Source organism: Rutilus rutilus (genome assembly GCF_951802725.1).
Source record: "Rutilus rutilus genome assembly, chromosome: 10".
In the NCBI taxonomy this organism is placed as follows: domain Eukaryota; kingdom Metazoa; phylum Chordata; class Actinopteri; order Cypriniformes; family Leuciscidae; genus Rutilus; species Rutilus rutilus.
Genome location: NC_140215.1, coordinates 26,831,647 through 26,850,497, shown reverse-complemented (window position 1 = coordinate 26,850,497; position 18,851 = coordinate 26,831,647). Strand labels below are relative to the sequence as shown.

The window sequence follows — 18,851 nt, the reverse complement described above, 5'->3', positions numbered from 1 at the left end:
CTTTGGATGTTCTAGTGGGGGGCGGAGCGGCGAAAAAGAGTAGACGTGATTGGTGCTCTCAGCTGTCAATCAGATACTTCCACCAATGAGCCCAATGAGCTGTTAAAAGAGGCGGATTCACAGGTACGCCGTCCCCCGAAGGTTGCACCGCCTATTATGTGTGTGCGCGTATTTTTTCTTTCTATTTTTTTTTTTTTTTTGTAACCAAAGCTGGATGTGTAGGACGTCACATGTTGTTTTTCCTCTTCACTCCAGTCACTTAGCGATATGTGTTATTTACTGTTAAACCGCTCCTCGCAGCGAACGCGCACTCCGCGCCGGGTACAGAAGAGAGTCTGACAGGATTATATCTGACTGACAGCACAAGTTAAGGAAAAGTGAGAGTTTTTCTTCAGAGCATATGAGAATGGCGAGTCCGCCGCCGACAGAAGGACAGCTGATTTCAAATATGACAGTGAAGAACAACAACCACGTTAAGAAATGCGGCTATCTGAAGAAACAGAAGCACGGACACAAGCGCTTTTTTGTGCTGAGGGAGCCGAGCGAGGGCTCTCGCGCCCGGCTGGAGTATTACGAGAGCGAGAAGAAATGGAAAAACAAGTCGGCTGCTAAACGGGTTATACATTTGGACTCGTGCTTGAACATCAACAAGAGAGCCGATGCCAAACACAAACACCTGATCGCCCTTTACACCAAGGACGAGTATTTTGCCGTGGCTGCCGAAAACGAGCAGGAACAGGAGGACTGGTACACTGTCTTAACGGATTTAATGAACGAGGGGAAAGTGAGCGACGGCTCCGCTTCTAATTCAGCGTCATCCCTCGTCGGCTTTGATGAGGCGAGCTACGGCGTGATAACGCCCGTCACCGCTACTTACAAGGAGGTTTGGCAGGTCAATTTGAAATCTAAAGGACTCGGACAGAGCAGAAACTTAACGGGCGTTTACAGGCTGTGTTTATCCAGCCGGACCATCAGCTTTGTGAAACTCAACACGGAGGTGGCGTCGGTGATTTTACAGCTGATGAACATTCGCCGATGCGGACACTCGGACAGCTTTTTCTTCATCGAGGTGGGCCGGTCCGCGTCGATCGGACCCGGCGAGTTGTGGATGCAGGCGGACGATTCGGTGGTGGCGCAAAACATTCACGAGACTATTTTGGAGGCGATGAAAGCAATGAAAGAGATGTCAGAGTTCCGCCCGCGCAGCAAAAGCCAGTCCTCGGGTACCAACCCCATATCTGTGCCCACCAGGCGGCACTTTAACAACCTCCCGCCGAGTCAGACTGGGCTGACACGGCGCTCGCGCACCGACAGCATGGCAGCGACGTCTCCCGTGACAAAACTGACGTCCTGTAGGATCCGCACGGCAAGCGAGGGTGATGGTACCATAGGCAGCCCCATCAGCCCAGGCGCGAACAGGACGCATTTGAGCCGCTCTAACACAGTGACAGCTCGCCCATGCAGGACATTTGAGTCATCAACCCTGCAGCATAGTAAATCCATGTGCATGCCTGTGTCTCACTCGCCTCCCTCAGCTGCCAGCCCTGTCAGCCTGCCAGGCCCTCGCCCCTCCAGCTGCACCGCCTCCATTTCAGGCTCCCCCAGCGACGCTGGTTTCATCTCTTGCGATGAGTGCGGCTCCAGCCCGGGTGATATCCGGCACCTTTTAGCAGCGAACCGAAGCAACACACCCGAGTCGCTCGCTGGCACGCCCCCCTCACAGGAGGGCAGCAACCTGTATGGATATATGATCATGGAAAGGCCGAACAGTTGTGGACGGCGAAGCGTCCGGGCGACAGGCGAGGAGAGCGTAGGAGATCTGGAGAAAGCCTACAGGAAGAGGACACACTCTCTCACCATGCCTTACCAGAAGAGGGTGCCATCACAAGTGTCCTCTGCTTCGCTGGACGAGTACACGCTCATGAGAGCCACGCACACAACTGGAGGCCATTCGGGGCGCAGCTCTCACACTGCATCCCCAAAGCTCACATACCCTGAAGATTATGGGGACATTGAAATCGGATCGATACTGAAAAGTTCCAGCGGTAATCTGGGCGACTGTGGCTACATGCCGATGACACCAGGTGTGTCTCCGCAAGGGGGGAAGACTGACAACTACATGCCCATGAGCCCAATGTGCGTTTCGGCTCCAAAGCAGATAATCAACCCCAGGACGCACCCCCTCACTATTGCGAATGGTTACAGAACCAATTCCCCCAGCAGTTGTTCTCTGGATGACAGCGGCTACATGAGGATGCTGTGCGGCTCTAAATTCTCCATCGACAGCTCAGATGGGAAACTGTCTAATGGTGAGTACCTCAACATGTCCCCTGTAGATTCAGTCACACCACCAGACTACTACCTGAGCCCCGAGTCTCCATGTCTCAGACAGCTTCACTTGTTTAACTCTTTGACCCGCTGTCATAAGCCCCAGCAGACGCTGAAGGATGCTGACAATGATCAGTATGTTGTCATGAATCCTCAAAGTCACAGGATAATAGAGGAATCAGTAAAAACAGCATCCCCCCCTGCCCCATCTCCTCTAAGACAGAGCCGCACGGATAGCTTCATCCTCCTGCACAGGATAAGCCGTCCCACCCGCCTCTCCCTTGACACGCTCCGGACATTACCCAGTATGAACGAGCATCCCCTCCCCTCTGAGCCAAAAAGCCCTGGCGAGTACATAAACATAGACTTTGGACATGTTGCTGAAAGTTGCACACCGCCCTCCATTACTTCCTCCGAGAGCTCAGCCTCATCCCTCGGATCATCTGCAGATCAGAGGACATCCCCCCTCCCTGATTACATGAACATAGACGTGAGTTCTCAGTCACCCAAATCTGGAAATGCCGCTCCGTCTAATGGTTTGGAGCCTTTGCCGGATCTCACGTCCTGCCCCACCCACCCTAAAGAAGAGGAGAAAGATGAAAGGTACCACCTCACGGCACAGGTGGCACCAGTGGGCCCAGTTGATAAAGCTAAAGACGATTACACAGAGATGACGTTCGGCGTGCCTGTTTCCCCTCCTGTCTCGCAGCCCTCAGAAGGTGGGCAGAACATCAGCCCATCCTCCTGCATGCAGAGGCTGACTGTGGATGAGACTGTGGGAGTGCCTGGCGTTGAAGCATTCCTGCTGCATGGTGCCACTTTGGCCTTGGTGGATCCCGACCGGGGTGCCAAAGTGATCCGTGCCGACCCCCAGGGACGCAGACGGCACAGTTCAGAGACATTCTCCTCAACCACCACCGTAACACCAGTTTTTCCCTCCTTCGCACACGACGCCAGGCGGCACGGTTCAGCCTCTGTGGAGAACGTGTCTGTTTCTGTGAAGAACAGCGAAGGATCGGATGAAGAGTACAACAGTCCCATGTGCAGGGAGACATCGGCCGGCTTTCAGAATGGACTTAACTACATTGCCTTAAACTTGATGGATGGAGGACTTGCCAGCTGTGATTCGCTTGTCCGGTTCAAACCTGCCAGCTGCTGTAAAGAGGGCATCAATGGGATACATGCCAGTCCGTATGCCAGCCTTGGGTTCAAGGAGACGGCAACAACAGTAACAGGTAAGCCGAATTCATAAAAGACATAACTGGTGATGTTCAAACTCACAACCTTCACTTAATTTCTTTCAAATGCTGTGCTCTGAAATGTTAGAATGATTTAGCTGTGTTAACTCACTACAATATGACATGACGCATTATTTTTGCAACAATAACAACTGCATATTACTTGTGCACCAGATTAGCATGCCACGTGACAAATTTCCCTCTTATGTGAGAGAGCTAATTGAGCACCTTGAGTGTCAGAATGATGGAAATGCCTCTTTAAAAGCTGTGGCGCAGTTTTTATTCTCAGTGACTGATCGCTTCACCCGTGCCTGCAGGGGTGTTTGGGATGAAAACAGCTCAGTTGAAGGTTTTTATTCATTCTTACTGGAGCTCCCTATTGATATTATTTTGTCAGTAGCGTAAGGATGACTGTGGGATGTGGTCAGTATGAGAGGATATAAATGTGAAAAAGAGAGATAATGTCAATAATTTAGCAAAATACCAATATTTGCATCATACTTTGTCTAATTCTCTGAATCAGAATTAGTCATTATGTTGTACTTGAGTGAACAGTAGCCCGGATAAAAACAAGTGAGTCAGTTGTTTATCAGTTTTCAGGTGGAGGGTTTCAGGGCTGGAATGCAGAATGTGTGCAAAGGTCGTCCAGAGAGGTTAACGCCGGCTTGTTTTTCCAACCTGCCAGGTTTCTTTTAAGGAACGACCCACCTTTTGTTTTTCGGCATGACTTGAAAAACAAAGTTGTTTGTGTAGCACAGAGATAAACGTATTGACTGACAGACACAGATATGGACTCACGTGGAAGTCACACACTGAAATGATAGGAGGTGTTGTTGTTAAGCGTAACTTTGTTTGAGTGGGGTTGTGTGAAGGGTGTATAAGTGTAAAAAAAAGGAGTATGCTACACTTTAGTGAGACCCTTGCGCTGAAAAAAAAGTCAAGGTGAAGGACTGCACTTAAAGGACAGAGCGACTTGTCTGATGAATGACACTTCACAAAAGAGTCTAGAAGCAGAAGCCTCTTAAAACAACACACATACACACCATATAAGGCAAATAGACGGCATCCGGAGCTCAATTATGATCTCTAGGGTGTGTGAGTGTTTGTGCTGGCGGAGCAGGTGTTTCTGCAGTTCTCTGTTTACCTCCACAAGAAGACAGAGCAGAAAGACGTAGCCGCAGGCCACGGAAGCCCTAGAACAGTGGGAGGAGACCACAAAGAAAACTCGCAGAAACATCGGCACACACTCACTAGAGCTCAGCCATCCAAGCCCTGTGATTGGTCACAGACAGCATTCCACCAAAACAAAAGATGAGCCACAGAGACAGAGCACAGAGCTCTTATTTGTGTCGAATGGCCCGATAGTCTTCCTGATAGGGAACTTGCGCCGGTACGGGACCCATTGAGCAGAGACGAGAGCACGGATAGGCTGCGCTCTGTTTACTACGCCAACGTCTGTAATGCCACATTTCACTCCATCCCTCCTCCCGTCACTTTTTACACACTGATTTGAATAGTACATTTGTGAATGGGAAGCAGACACATACTTTGGCAAACAGAACTACATATTTACACAGTGTGCAGGATGTTTGACTGAGGTTTATGACGGAGCCTCATCATTTTGGGCCGATTGTTTTTTGTCACGCTCTGTCGTTTTAAATTCGGCATTTTTCACATCTGCATCCTTACTGAGTCATTGAACACCAAAATACTCCAGCAGTGCGTTGTAAACTAAATAGGTCCCCTCTGACCTGGCCTTGACGGCTATAGAGTGGGGCATAAAGAGCTCTGTGGGCATTGAAGCTTTCGCCTACCTTTTATTTCCTTAGATTGGATTCTTTCCATTTCTTCCCTACATAATAGCACTAGAGGAGAGAGTAAACACCGTCTTATTAGAAATGTACCATTAGCACATCTCAGAGAGCTGTGTGTGTGTCTGCGAGGGGCTTCCAGAGAATCATCCCTCCTGAGAATAGTGTGTGTGAGGGGCCGGGCCAGCAGATGGTGGGGGCCAGGGTCGTGCACCTGCCATTCCAAGCAGTGCGCAGTGGTTATCAGGCCCATCAGAGCCCTGACAATACACTAATGATTAGCGGCCATCTGCTGCCCCACACAACAGCCCAGAGAGAGATATAGGGAGATACAGTCAGATAACCAGCGAAAACAGTTGGCACAATCTTGAAATAAAAGTGAAATCTCTTTTTTTGTTGCAGACACACTGAGCCCCGCCCCTTTCCGCTTTGATAGACTTGATTTAATTGAAAGGTACAGCAGTGAAAGAAAGATTGTGTCTATCAATTTGCCTGCTTTTATTTCTAGAGAAAAGACTCAGATGGCCATCCCCCATCACAACACTCACCTATTCCTTTGAATCCTAGTCTATTATCATACTATCTTTCTCTCTTCCATCATAAAACATTTGTGTTTAATATATCCTCTGATTATTTGTATATATATATTTGAAGGACTATTTTCATTTCTTCCTTTCTGTCTATCAGCAATCATCTGACTCTGCCTTCCCATCTCCTCTCTCTTCGTGTCCTCTTTCACCTCTTAGTCTGTTGTTGTTGTTGTCTCTGTAAGTATATGCTATCGTTGCGGATTTTATAGTGTTAAACACATCCAAGATGTTCTGTGAAACGCTCTCACTGCTTCCCACTTTTAGCAGCACAGATAAGGCGGATTACATGCTGCCACAGATTAGACATTGTTGAGCAGCTTTGTTTGGTGACCAAGTAAATGACACACACAGCTGAATTTCACCTAAGGGATATATTTCAAAATCAATAGAATCAAATAATAAATTATACTTGGCTTTGTAGAAAATTAAGCCTATTTATTTATTTATTTTTATTTATTTTTTTACATTAATTTCATGACAAAAACCTCCTCCCCCAGAAATATTGTAATAATAAAATAATAATAATAAAAAAAAGCATACTACCACAGTAATATTTGTCATTTTAGTGAAATATAGAAAAAAAATACTTTATTTTTTATGTGAATTGCACATTTTTTTATGTGAATTGCACATTTTTGTGAAATTCACTCACAAATGATACCTTCATTGTGCACACCATCTGTTTTTCTTGGGATAGTATCTATAGGAAAGAGAAAAGTACTTTCTGTCCCTCTGTCCTTGACTTACTCAGGTCAAATCTGGACAACACATTTGAGACCTCTCTCTCTCTCTCTCTCTCTCTCTCTCTCTCTCTATCACTTTCTGTCATTTCTGTGTATGTGTGTAAAGTATATAATATTTATGTTAATGCTATATGTTAACATCCTATAAATGTAACATTCTGTGTGTGTGTGTTTAGCATGCAAAGAGTAGGATGTGGCTGGAAAATATCATCTGAAATCTGCATAGGATGCTCTTTAAGAGCATGTGCCGTGTGTGGGAATAATTGCATGGCATGTGGCCTGATTCTGAATGAATGCTCCTTTTCTTCCCCTGCTGAGCTAAGTCATCTGAGTGTGTGTGCGTGGAGCAGAATATGTAGTGATGCTTTACTCTCATCAAGTGAATTTAAATGGCTCCTTGGGTACTTGGATTTGTTTAAAGGAGGATGACTGTGAGATATGCACACACTTTCTTATTCATGGACTGGAGTTTATTTCCATATGTCCACTGAGCTCTGTTGGCTTAGTTGGCTGTAGTGTTATGAGATTAGAACGTGACATTTACACATGAAGATCATCACGCCACGCATACAGTGTAACCTTTTGCCCTGCCTCTCTTCCCATAGCTGAGGATGACTGTCTGAGTCTCCGTCTCTGTAAAGTTACAGTTGAGTTTACAATTTGAAATTGTGCCAAGAGCTGTCGAAATGAGCTTAATCTGTTTTTATTATATATATAAAAAATAAAAATTAACTTTTAGTGCGGCATTATTAGTAATAAATATTTTGTTTTTAGATTCATTAACATAATTTATTAGGAATCTTAAAAATGAATACATGGTTGTTTGTTAAGATGTGGCTTAGCAGTTGATTGAGCCATGGGAAAGAGACAATTACATTTATTTGAGAGAGTGAATCCCTTCAATTTTAATTTTGTGTGCCCATGTACGTCACTCCTGCTCCCTCAAACTTTCACCGAATTGCTACAAATCGCTGACAGTGTGAAAATCCCTAAAGGGAGTGACATTGGAAGATCCTACTGAGTGAGGATCAACAGAAACATTGTTATTTCTACCCCACGGGTTCAAACTGATACTCCCCTTCTATGATATACGAGACTAGCGTAGATAAATAAATTAGTAACACTAGCACATGTTTACAGTACAGTCAGTCACTTTTTCTCTCTACTGTAAATGTGTGTGTGTGTGTGTGAGAGAGAGAGAGAGAGAGAGAGAGAGAGGGAGAGGGAGAGAGAGAGAGAGAGAGAGAGAGAGAGAGAGAGAGAGAGAGAGAGAGAGAGAGAGAGAGAGAGAGAGAGAGAGAGAGAGAGAGAGAGAGAGAACAGTTGTGTGTTATACTTATATGTGTGTGAGAACACCAGACTGTTCCTGGCTCGGCTGCAGGGGGGCTAAATTTAACCTGTGTGAAATAAATAAATAATGAGTCGCAGGACAAATGCGTGTGTGTGTGGAGAGGGGATATTTTTTTACGGATGGGGGCAGCGGGTTCACAAGATTTTTTACTTGAACCAGCGTGGTCCAGATTACAGCTGCTTTAAATACCTGTGCTGATTTCTCACACAGGCACAGAAAAAAATGTTAAGGAAGCAATATGTTGCACTAAGCTTAGATCTGAAGACTTTTATAGGTTGAGTGATTACTCTGAGAGACAAAACAAGAGGGAGAGAGATGGGGGAGGGAATTCGGGGTCATAGGGTCCGATAAGACCTCACACTTCTGGTCTCCATCTGCTCTTACTGATATTTGGATTTGATCATATTTATAATTAGCTTTGATATTTATTGATTTATATTTACTCATTGAGATTGTAAGAAGCAGCGTTTCCTACATAATTATGTTTTTGGTAATATTTAAAATGATTAAATTATTGAAAATGTTGCCTTGCCATCTAATTTCTTGGCATAACATAAACATAGGCTAATTTATTTTGAATGTGGCGCTGTAGACAGTAGTGAATGCAGGACGCAGTTAATAAAGTTAGTTCAGGTCAGCATTTGACAGATAAAACGTTTAAAGTTCCTCCCTCTGCTCATTCATCAGTCTCCGTCTCTGTTGAGTGCTTGTCCCATGACCTCACTGCTTTTTCTTTCCCCCTCATTCATTGGCGCTGCTTTTTTTCTGCCTTTCCGGATCGGAATGGGACATCCATGGAATTGCCAAGCTTCCTCTTGCTTAATTAGCTCTGTGAAATTCAAGCTGGCTTCTGACCTCCACACATACACATACACTACATGACTCCGGATCTGTGGCATCAGTGTGAATGTGAGAATCAGCGAGACGGGAAAAGAGATCTCTGTCTGTTTCGAGTCTATTTATACACATGACGAAATCAGACCACCCGAAATGGTGCTCTGATACACAGGGCAACTTTTTGAGCAATGTTGCTGGGCAATGAACGGCAACCAGATGAGACACAAAGCCCACGACCAATCTAAATGATCCAGATAGAAATGTATTGCCCATTTTCAATGGGAAAGACAATCCCAACAATCGCCGGGCGAGATTGCCCAGTTGCCCTGCGTGTCATCACCTTAAAAGTCTGTGTACGAGCAGCCAAGCTCAAGTTCACATAAAGGTTTCCACTGCGCTGTCATCATGTAAGAGTTTACGCTAATGTTTCTGTAGTCAATACAGCGTCTTTGTTTTAGTGGTGGTGTCTTTGAAGCACTTAGCAGTGTGGTGACCGTAAAGTAGGTCAGGTCATATAAATGCCACTTAATGGTGGCATTAAGCTGGACACACATGGCTGCTTTCATTGAGCCAAACTTCTAAAACTCAAACTATTTGTTGTACTTTTTTGATTCACTAAAACGAATCAGCCGATAAGAGTCAGTTGTTTGTGAATCGGACTACACCTGTTTTGCTGTATGTTTTTAATTCACTAAAAAAAGAATTGGCTCATAAGAGTCATTTGTTTGTGAATCAGACATTTTTGCAGAGATCTTTTCAAAGTAAAAGAATAATCTTGGGACTTTAAATTCACCATGAAATCAAAATGAACAATTCAGATTTTTTTATGGAATATTGCAGTGTTTATTATAAATTATTTTAGTGTATTTATTTTAATTTTATTTATTTATTTCATGTTACCTCGTAATATTTAATCAAAATAACTCCCCCTCCCTCTTGAAACGACATCAGTTCTCTTCTCTGATGACATGTTTACTTGCATGATGGCAGGTAAACCTGTCAATCATATGAGATCACAGCAATAGCAAACCACAACCATCCAACCAATTCCAGATTCCAATTCCAAGTCCCGCCCTACATTTTTTTCTTGTTTGAGTAGTCGTTTCAATCGGTTATACGTCCCAATAGGGAAGAAAACACAACTTCTGTTGACTTTACTCTAAGAAAAAGAGTTTCCACATTTTCAAGAACCCCCCCAAAAAACGTAATGTACATCAATGCTGTTGTTACTCTTGTAGATATGGGTTTGTCATTGGTGTTTGGCTGTGGGATTTTATATTTTTAACCATCAGGGTGAGTGAAACGTGTTTTCTGCTGTTTTTCCCACAGTCGGTCTAGTTAAAAGGACAACAGGAAAGCACCTACTCCCCTTTCTCTTTCTCTTTCTTCACTAGTTGGCCGTGAGCAAACAGATCTGTCAGCACTTAACTGCAAGAGTAATACTTCGTAATACCACACAGAGGGAGGTATCAAAGAGCAAGAAAAGATGAGGCACTTTACGAGCGTGAAAGCTTGACCTCTCGCTGGCCCCTCCTCCCTTACTTTACCCAGCTCTCTGTGAGAGAATGCATCCCTACTGACGTTCATGGGAATTACTTCCATCCTTGTCAGAGTGGATGTTGTGATATCGGACTCACATGCGGAAGTGTTCGGAATGTGCGCGGGCAGTTCAGATAATGGGAGCGATTATGGTGTGCAATATAGCCGATGGCTGTGAATTAAGGGTTTGTTAAGTGTGTGTGAGAGCGAGTCTTGCTCTATGAAAACAGCTCTTGTTCTAGGCGGATGAAAAGCAGGAGGAGGAGATTGGAGGGGGGGGGGGAGGCGGCGCTAGCGCTAGCGCTAGCACGCGGCCTGAGAGGACAGACCCACGAAAGGGTTTGTGTTAGCAGAGACTTCCGCCCAGTGTGAGGCCTACATGCAAATGAAACCTCACAAACAAGTACAGCGGGTGAGAGGTCAGGATAGCGATCTAGTCTCGTAAACAGAACCCAGACACCAGCGAGAGACAGAAGCAAATTGTCAAATGACACTGTAATATTTACACTTCAAACGTAAAGCTGATGTGTGTAATTTTCTCTTTTATGAGAACGTACACACAGTTGCTGTGTTACACATCTGTGCTGATCTGATTATTGTTCCACACAAGCAATTGTGTCATATCTTGCTATGTTTCATGTACAGTTAAACAGGAGGAACTCCATTGTTCTGCATTTGGCTGTTTATGAGCACCAGAAAGCATGTGGTTTTAAAGTTTGTGAAACCATAGGCCCCAAAATATGATCTTGCCAGGAACCAGCTTCCTAAAATTGTGTGGTCTATAAAGACCCATTAATACAGTGAGAGAAAAATATTAAGCATCATATTGTAAAGCCAACAAGGTGTTTCCATAATTAAATATGGTTTAAATTGACATTATATCAAAGCCATAGCAAATGGTTAACATATCTGGAGAATATTTACATCATTTTATTTATTTTTTCTGACAGATTTAACAGTGATCAGTGCAAACCCAGGTAGCAACATAGTGTCGGCCCAGATCTGGCCCACATTCCACAAGATCTGGGCCGATACTTCGTTACTCTCTTTTTGCGTTAATAAAACACTGTCAGGATTTACTAAAGACACTTATTGCATATGCATTTGTAAGAGTTTCCCTTTCAGATGTAACATTTATGGGAGGAGAATATTTAAATAAATCATGCAATGTGATTTTCTAAGATTTGTAGTATTAGATTTAATGGCATTTGCACCATTATTTAAAGGTATAATGGAGGATTTTTTACTTCCGGCTGGATCACCTATGCTATTGGTCCTCCTAATTGTCAATCATTCTGGTGAATCAATCAAACTCATTCAAAAAGTGGAGAGGGCGGGTCTTATCTAAAATTCGGAAAGATCCTCCACTATACCTTTAATGCCAAAAAAGCATGTCTTGCCCATTTTGCACTTTGCCCTTTTTAGCAAATTAGACTTCAATATTTAAATAGCATGGATATTGCTGAACATCTAAGGCTGTGATGTGTGTCAGTGTATGGCCGGCTCTTATGCTCTTTCCGTCAGCTGCACAGAGCTAAATGTCAGCGAGTGTTTCCCATAGTCTGTCTCTGAGCACCTGCCACTTCTGTTGCTCGTAGCAAAAGAGCGCGCATTCCTTACTTGGTAAAGGAGAGCACAAGAACAGCAGCGAGAACGAGACAGAGGGAGTGTGTAACCTTTTATCCCCCGCTAGCCAGTTTCATTCCTCATGTATAAATCACATACGGATGGAAATGGAAAAACACACGCCTCTCAGTGAAAAGGGAAGATTTTTCCAGACAAAGCACAGAGGAATATGATAGTATTTCAGAAAAATGCCGTAACATTAGCGAATGCCCATAAAAGGCTGTTGTGCTGCGCGACGTCAGCGTGATCACGTTGATCTCGGGGAACAGTGTGTTTTATTGGTTTGCGTTGCTTTCCTTCTCTGTCTTTATAGACATCACATTAATGTGCTTCGTTTTCTCTCTTGTTTCTTGCAGACTAAACAGAGCCAGTCTTCTCATAAAGGCTCCGTTGTCCACGTCGAGAGCAAGGGACGAGAGAAGGAGAGGAGGCGCTCGTGTGGACAGATGGACCACGTTGCTGCTGAACCAGGCCTCCGCTGATCTTTGACCTCCCAAATGCATTCGAATGGCCGTCGTCACGGCAACACAGACACTTGACCCCAGCGCGAGGCACGACGAAGACTCGCAGACACAGAGGCGGGACTTCCTGTCCATCTGTCACTCACTACAATCTCTTCAATTTTTGTGTTACGGACCTCTTTCCACTGGTTTTGTTACGAGCTCTGGACTTCGAGTGGCCAGTGTCCCTCAACCCCCTAAAACCTGTGAACCAAAACATCTGATCTGCACACGCACGCATACACCCGTCGCACTTATTTATTTCCCCCGCGTGTGGCGGCACGAGTGCGTGTGCGCGCACGGGTGGTTGCAACACTGCACAGAGGTGGCATTTCAGAAATTTACTCAACAATTCGAAATCAGACACACACACAAAAAAAGCAGTCACTTGAAAACCCTACCTCAGAACGAGCCAGGTTATGACTTACAAAAATCTATATATTGAGAAATTAATTTATTTTTCCAAGTGAATGTTTTCGTAAAAAAACACCAATCCAAAGCCTTACTGACTGTACTGTCAAACAGTGTTTCCTGGAGGACCTGCGTATACACTCACAAGAGTGTCAAAGATTACTGTTTGCCATGATAACTGAATGTCTTGCAGTGCAGCGGAGGAAGTTCCTGCGCTGCAATCAAAGATCTATTAATGTTATTTTGCATTCTACACAGATATTTAAAGGATTTTAATGAAATAATATTTATCTGAGCTGGTAAAGGAGCGGGCCTTCCGCCCGCAATCCCGCATATATGCAAAGCAGGCTTCCGTAGAGGGGGAGTTATTAGTTTTGGAACGAAGCCACACGCGATTAACACACGCTAGATGAATGATGTCGTGCGCCTCAGGTCAGAGAGAGGAGCATCTCTCTCGCCAAGCCTAGGCATGCTAGCACACCGTCTTTAAACCTTAACAGCCCAGAAGCCTCTGCGGACTTGCCCCCTCTCACTGCTCTGAACACACAGGCTTCCCTTTGCCTTACATACACACCCGTCGCCGTTCCAGAGAGTGATAGATTTAGGGACGTCTCAGAAGGCCTGACACCATTAATGCTGCTCCCTACTGTCAGACAGGGATAGACTCATCAGAACCAATGCTTTGTCTTGCACTTACAAACTCCTTAGATTGTAACACAAGACACTTTTGAATGTAGAGTATTCCGGAGACCTCCACAGGAGACGAAACGCACGGCCTAAACATCCACAAACAGACCGATATCGACTTGTACAACACACACACAACTTGACTTGAGTATATGAAAAAGTTTGCCTAGAAAGCTGTACATAATGTATAAAGAGATTGCAACTGACATTTTTAAGTTAAAGATTATAACTTATTTCTTTTTGTATGTATGTATATATATACGGTACGTGTTTGAATGAATTTCCCAATGAATTTCCCCCCAAACAACTAAAGCACTAATGAAGGTACATGCCAAAGGCTGAACTTTGGGCCTGGCGGTTTTCTTTTCTAATTCTTCAGTACGTTTGTAAAAGTATGTACACTGTACGATAGATGCCACTTCAAGGATATTTGATAATGCTATAATATAAAAAATATAAAAAAGAAATAAAAAAAACTCTTTGAATAATGCTTGGTATTACGAAAATAGGTACAAATCCACAAATGGCATATGCAATATTTACATTTTTTTAAAGATTAGTTTACAGAAAGGAACCAAATGTATAAATACTGTGTTAATATATTTAAAACCGTAAGAACGTTTTTTGCTGTACAAAGTTTTCTGCCAACTTTAAATGGAAAAGTGTTTTTTTTCTTCTTCTTCTTCTACTTCATCTTTGCTATTGAATCCTAACAGTAATTTCAACAGTGTTCTTTTGCGAATGCTGTTTCACAGTATGGAAATCTTGAATATTTCAATGCCTGAGCGAGTTTTTTCTTTTTTTTTTCTGTGTCTTCCATTGTATATACTTCATATTCTTTGCATTGTGATGCTACTTAGAAATGATAATTTAAACTTAGTGTAATTAGCATTGCTTTAGAAACTGTATTGATTCTGAATAGCCACATGCAATAAAAAGTAACGTTATTTAAGAAGCTCAGTCTCTCTGCTCATGTCTCTTTCATAGCTCACAAATGACACTATACTTGTGTGACTTCCTGAGAGCAACCTGGCTCAGCCAGACAGCAGATGTCTTCATTCATCATCTGAGTACCTTCACGTCACACACTAACACTCTCAACACATTCAGCTTAAGCGATGTAACTTTCAAGGAGTCTGTGAGCTTAATTGAAACGCAGACTAAACAAATAGCCTGAGTTCATGAAGACACTCATAATAGCTCCAGTCTGATCCACTGCCTGACCCAGAATACATAAAGGGATTATGAATTTTCACGCCCAAAGCCATATGATGAAGGATTATTAATTCTCAGGCCCCTGCTAATTAAAATGGTAATTAAGTCTAGGGGTAAGATGGAATTGCACAGTCTGGTCAGTGCCAACAGGGTGGGGGTTGGCGGTGGGCGACTAAAGGATCAAAATTGACAGGTCTGGGATCTGTACTGCGCCGCCTCAGCAGATGCAAGGGTTCCTGGGTTCACTCTGCCTACTTTCTGTGTCAGGACTCCCTGATATGTTCGGTCAGCATGTCCTGACTGATGAGTTCATTTGAATTCATAGTTTACACGTGACATCACAGCGTTATAGGAAGGCCCACATGGAGGGCTTTAATTACAACAAGGCTTTACTTCATTGCCTGCCAATTATTTTTTCCAGGTTTGTACTACAAATGTAGTTAGAGAGTAACATTAAAAGACCAAAAGACCTTATTGATGATGCATATATAGGTGTGCAGATAAACCCAGAATTTAAATGCAATAAGCGTTTTTCCATTGAAAATCATTATAAATACAACGCTTAACCATTTGGCATGTTGCACTCATATTCTGGGCTCATCTGCTCACCCATATAGATTATGCATCATCAATAAGATGTAGCCTATATTGAATTTGGTCTTTGAATATCACTGGTTTAGCACATTACGGCACTTTAAGTGTTTTTCACATCAAGCGGTTTAGAATGTTTCACTTTTTTTAGTGATTAAAATACTACAGCATTTTGTTCACGGTTTAGTTTTTCTTCTTTTGATAGGTGATCTTAATATTCAAGGCTTGAAACAAATGGAAAAATTGACAGGCCTGTGCTGCAGTTCTATGGACATTTTGCCCTCCAGGTCTCCATGCCAGTCACATGACTAAAAAGCTTTGACGTTTTTCACAAACATCTGCCTCGCAATTTCAGAATTGGTAAACGGATTGTCTTTTTGGAACCGCCAAGTATCAACTGGGCGAGCCAGATTCACTTTTCTGATATACTGTGTGTGTGTGTGTGTATGTGTTTGTGTGATGACACCATGAGCTGTTAGAGAGTCCCTGTAAGAAACGGCTTTCCTCAACACGCTGACAATCCCATCATCCATCACAGCCCTCGTCAGCTACAAACAGCTCGTTTGGACCAATTAAGCACGCTAATTGATCTTATTAAATAATAAAAGGCAATGGATGATTGAAATTACCCCATAGACGGGGGAATGGATTCTCCGACTTGATGAAGGAGAACTGACAGTGTTTACTATAAATACTGCGACACATTATATTATACAAAAACATTTGAATCCCAAGTTCAAGTTTTACAAGCTCAAACACACATTACAGAGTAATGCTATAGTCTTTAGAGCATAATGGAAATATTCCTTTACTACAAAGTAAGATACATAAAAGGCTGCTCCAAGGAGACTGTCCCTGTAATTATATATATATATATATATATATTATAGTGTCACACTTAAGTTTAGGGTTCAATTATCACTATTAATTACTTCTTTTGCCTCAATAAACTCCTAATTACTGCTTATTAATGGTTTGTCAGGTATTTGTTAAGTTTAGGTATTGGGTAGGATTAAGGGATGTAGAATATGCTCATGAATAAGGGATTAATATCTGCTTTTATAAGTACTAATAAACAGCCAATATCCTATTAATATGCATGCTAAAAAGCAACTAGTTAATAGTGAGAACTGGACCTTAATCTAAAGCGTTACTAATAATTTTAATGGAATATTTAAACATATATATAACATATAACATAACATATAAAAAAAAAAAAATATATATATATATATATATATATATATATATATATATATATAATCTTTTAATTCATATATTTTTGTGCTATAACAGCATACACATCTGTCATTTAAATTCATCTGTAAACTTATTGATCAAATATGTTCCATTTTACAGACAGAAAAATCTCAGAAAAATAAATATTGGACATCTCAAAAGAGAAATTCTTCTCCTATAAAACCCCCAGACTGTAAACCCTTTTAAAGCACCACTGAGGGCTCTTGTCAGAATGTCCTGGGGTCAAATCTATACAACTCATTAAAGTAACTATGCTGATCTCATTTTCAGTTGCATATTATATCCCTATGCCGGTTATATTGGAGCCCGTGCTGATACTGCTGTGTAATGAGGTTTAATAAAGAGAGAGAGAGAGACAGAGAGAGAGAGAGAGAGAGAGAGAGAGAGAGAGAGAGAGAGAGAGAGAGAGTGAGTACAAGCCATCTGAGGGTTAAACTAATCACGTTAAGTGTATGAGACATGCTAAAGTGCAACATATTAGTTGGACATTATTTGGTTAGACTTAGTCCCAAAATGACCATATATACTACACTGTACCCTAGAGGGACTGGAGGAGCTAATGGTGCAGAAGGAATCGAGGTTTCTGAGCACTTGTGTTAAAATATAGCTGTGTATGTAGGCTATGTGTGTAGTGTGTTGCTCTATATTCCTGCTTCACTTAAAGGTCACATGGTTTCACAGCCTGAACTTTTGGCCAGAATTACATAGAGCTCAAACTGGCCTGTTCCAGCTTATGTGGACATTATGCAGTACTCGAGGTTTAAGTGTTAAGCGATACAGTGAAACGCTCTCAGCTGCTCTCAGACCTTCCAAGAAGTTAACCTGTCTAAACCAGTTTTTGTGGTCACAGTTTTGATTCACTGCCATTTTTATCAGAATACTCATGGCATGAAACAGTGTGGGCAGTGGAAGGTATAACAGAACATTTATGTTCCTTCAACACGCACAGACATTTGTGATTTTTTGTCTTGAAATGATCATTGTAGTAATACATGTTTATAATGTACTATATTTTAAAGATTCAAACTTCTGTAACTAGTATTACAATTGCCATCAACTTTAGCTAGAGTGTTAGCAACATGCTATGCTAACTTTTTACTGCCTAACAATAAAAAAAATGAATGTTTAAAATCAAACGCTAATGCTTTAAACAGCAGAAGAAAATAATTGGGCATCAAAATACCTTCAAATATTTTTGTAGAAAATATTTTATAGAGTTAAACCATTTTTCTCAGACAGAGAGTGACTCTATTGAGCATGTGCTGAATTAAGTCGAAATCCAGTCATTTTAATAAAAAATAAAAAAATTGTGTGAGGGTGAAATATTTCCAGATTTCACAACGAGTTCAAGTTGGTCACACGGAATCTCCGCACGGACCAATTGAAAACTGACTATTTTCGCCTGAAAATTTCCTCACTAATCCAGTGCATTTGTTCAAAACATTAAAGACCTTTTTTTCCTCATTTATTGTTCTCTGAGACATATGAAAGTCATAGCATGTGTTGCTCAGTAATTGTGCTGGTGTTTTCCGTGGTGAGGTTTTTCAGCTGATTCATGTTGTTTGCCTGTTAAAGGACTTTCAGTAAGTGCTAGAATATTGGGGTTTTTTTCTGCTTCTGTTGTGAAGGCAGGCTCAGCGGAGGGATTAGTCCTCTCCCACCCTCCCTCTTGCTATGTCTCTCACTTGCTTTCTGCTACTTTGCAGGCCAGATCTGACCTGCAGAGACTCGCCAGACAGACAGATGAACTATCAAAGACACCCTCGTTCACTGTCTGTCTCCTTTGCTCTGTCCGTCTATCTGTCTGGCAAACAGATGCAGATAAAAGCCAGGCAGAGTAATAGGGTTGCTCCATACACATGCGATGAACAAAGACAGCACGAGATGTGCAAAGAGCTCATGAGACTGAAAACAGACAAACACAAACACCTGAGCACACCTGGGATGACTCACTATGAACTTGGCCGACATTCAGGGGTGAGATCATGGTCCCCTCCCCCCCTCTCTTTTTCCTCTTTTGCCTCTTTTGCCTTTGTTGTTGTTCCCAGAACTCTGTGGAGCAGCAGGGAGGGGCGGGGCTTAGATAGGCCCCGCCCACAGCTCACCTGCTTCAACATATAAACA

General features: G+C 42.6%; 1 protein-coding gene across 1 annotated transcript; it reads left to right on the top strand.

Moving 5' to 3' along the window:
* The first annotated feature begins 206 nt into the window (after window positions 1–206).
* irs2b (insulin receptor substrate 2b) lies at window positions 207–14,611 on the top strand. The gene is made up of 2 exons (XM_084421501.1): window positions 207–3,563; window positions 12,420–14,611. The coding sequence occupies exons 1-2, from the start codon at window positions 401–403 to the stop codon at window positions 12,422–12,424; spliced, it is 3,168 nt and encodes a 1,055-aa protein (XP_084277627.1). The 5' UTR covers window positions 207–400; the 3' UTR covers window positions 12,425–14,611.
* The last annotated feature ends 4,240 nt before the right edge of the window (window positions 14,612–18,851 follow it).

Coding starts and splice junctions, on each gene's coding strand:
- irs2b (XM_084421501.1), top strand. CDS start 401: ATGAGAATGGCGAGTCCGCCGCCGACAGAAGGACAGCTGATTTCAAAT.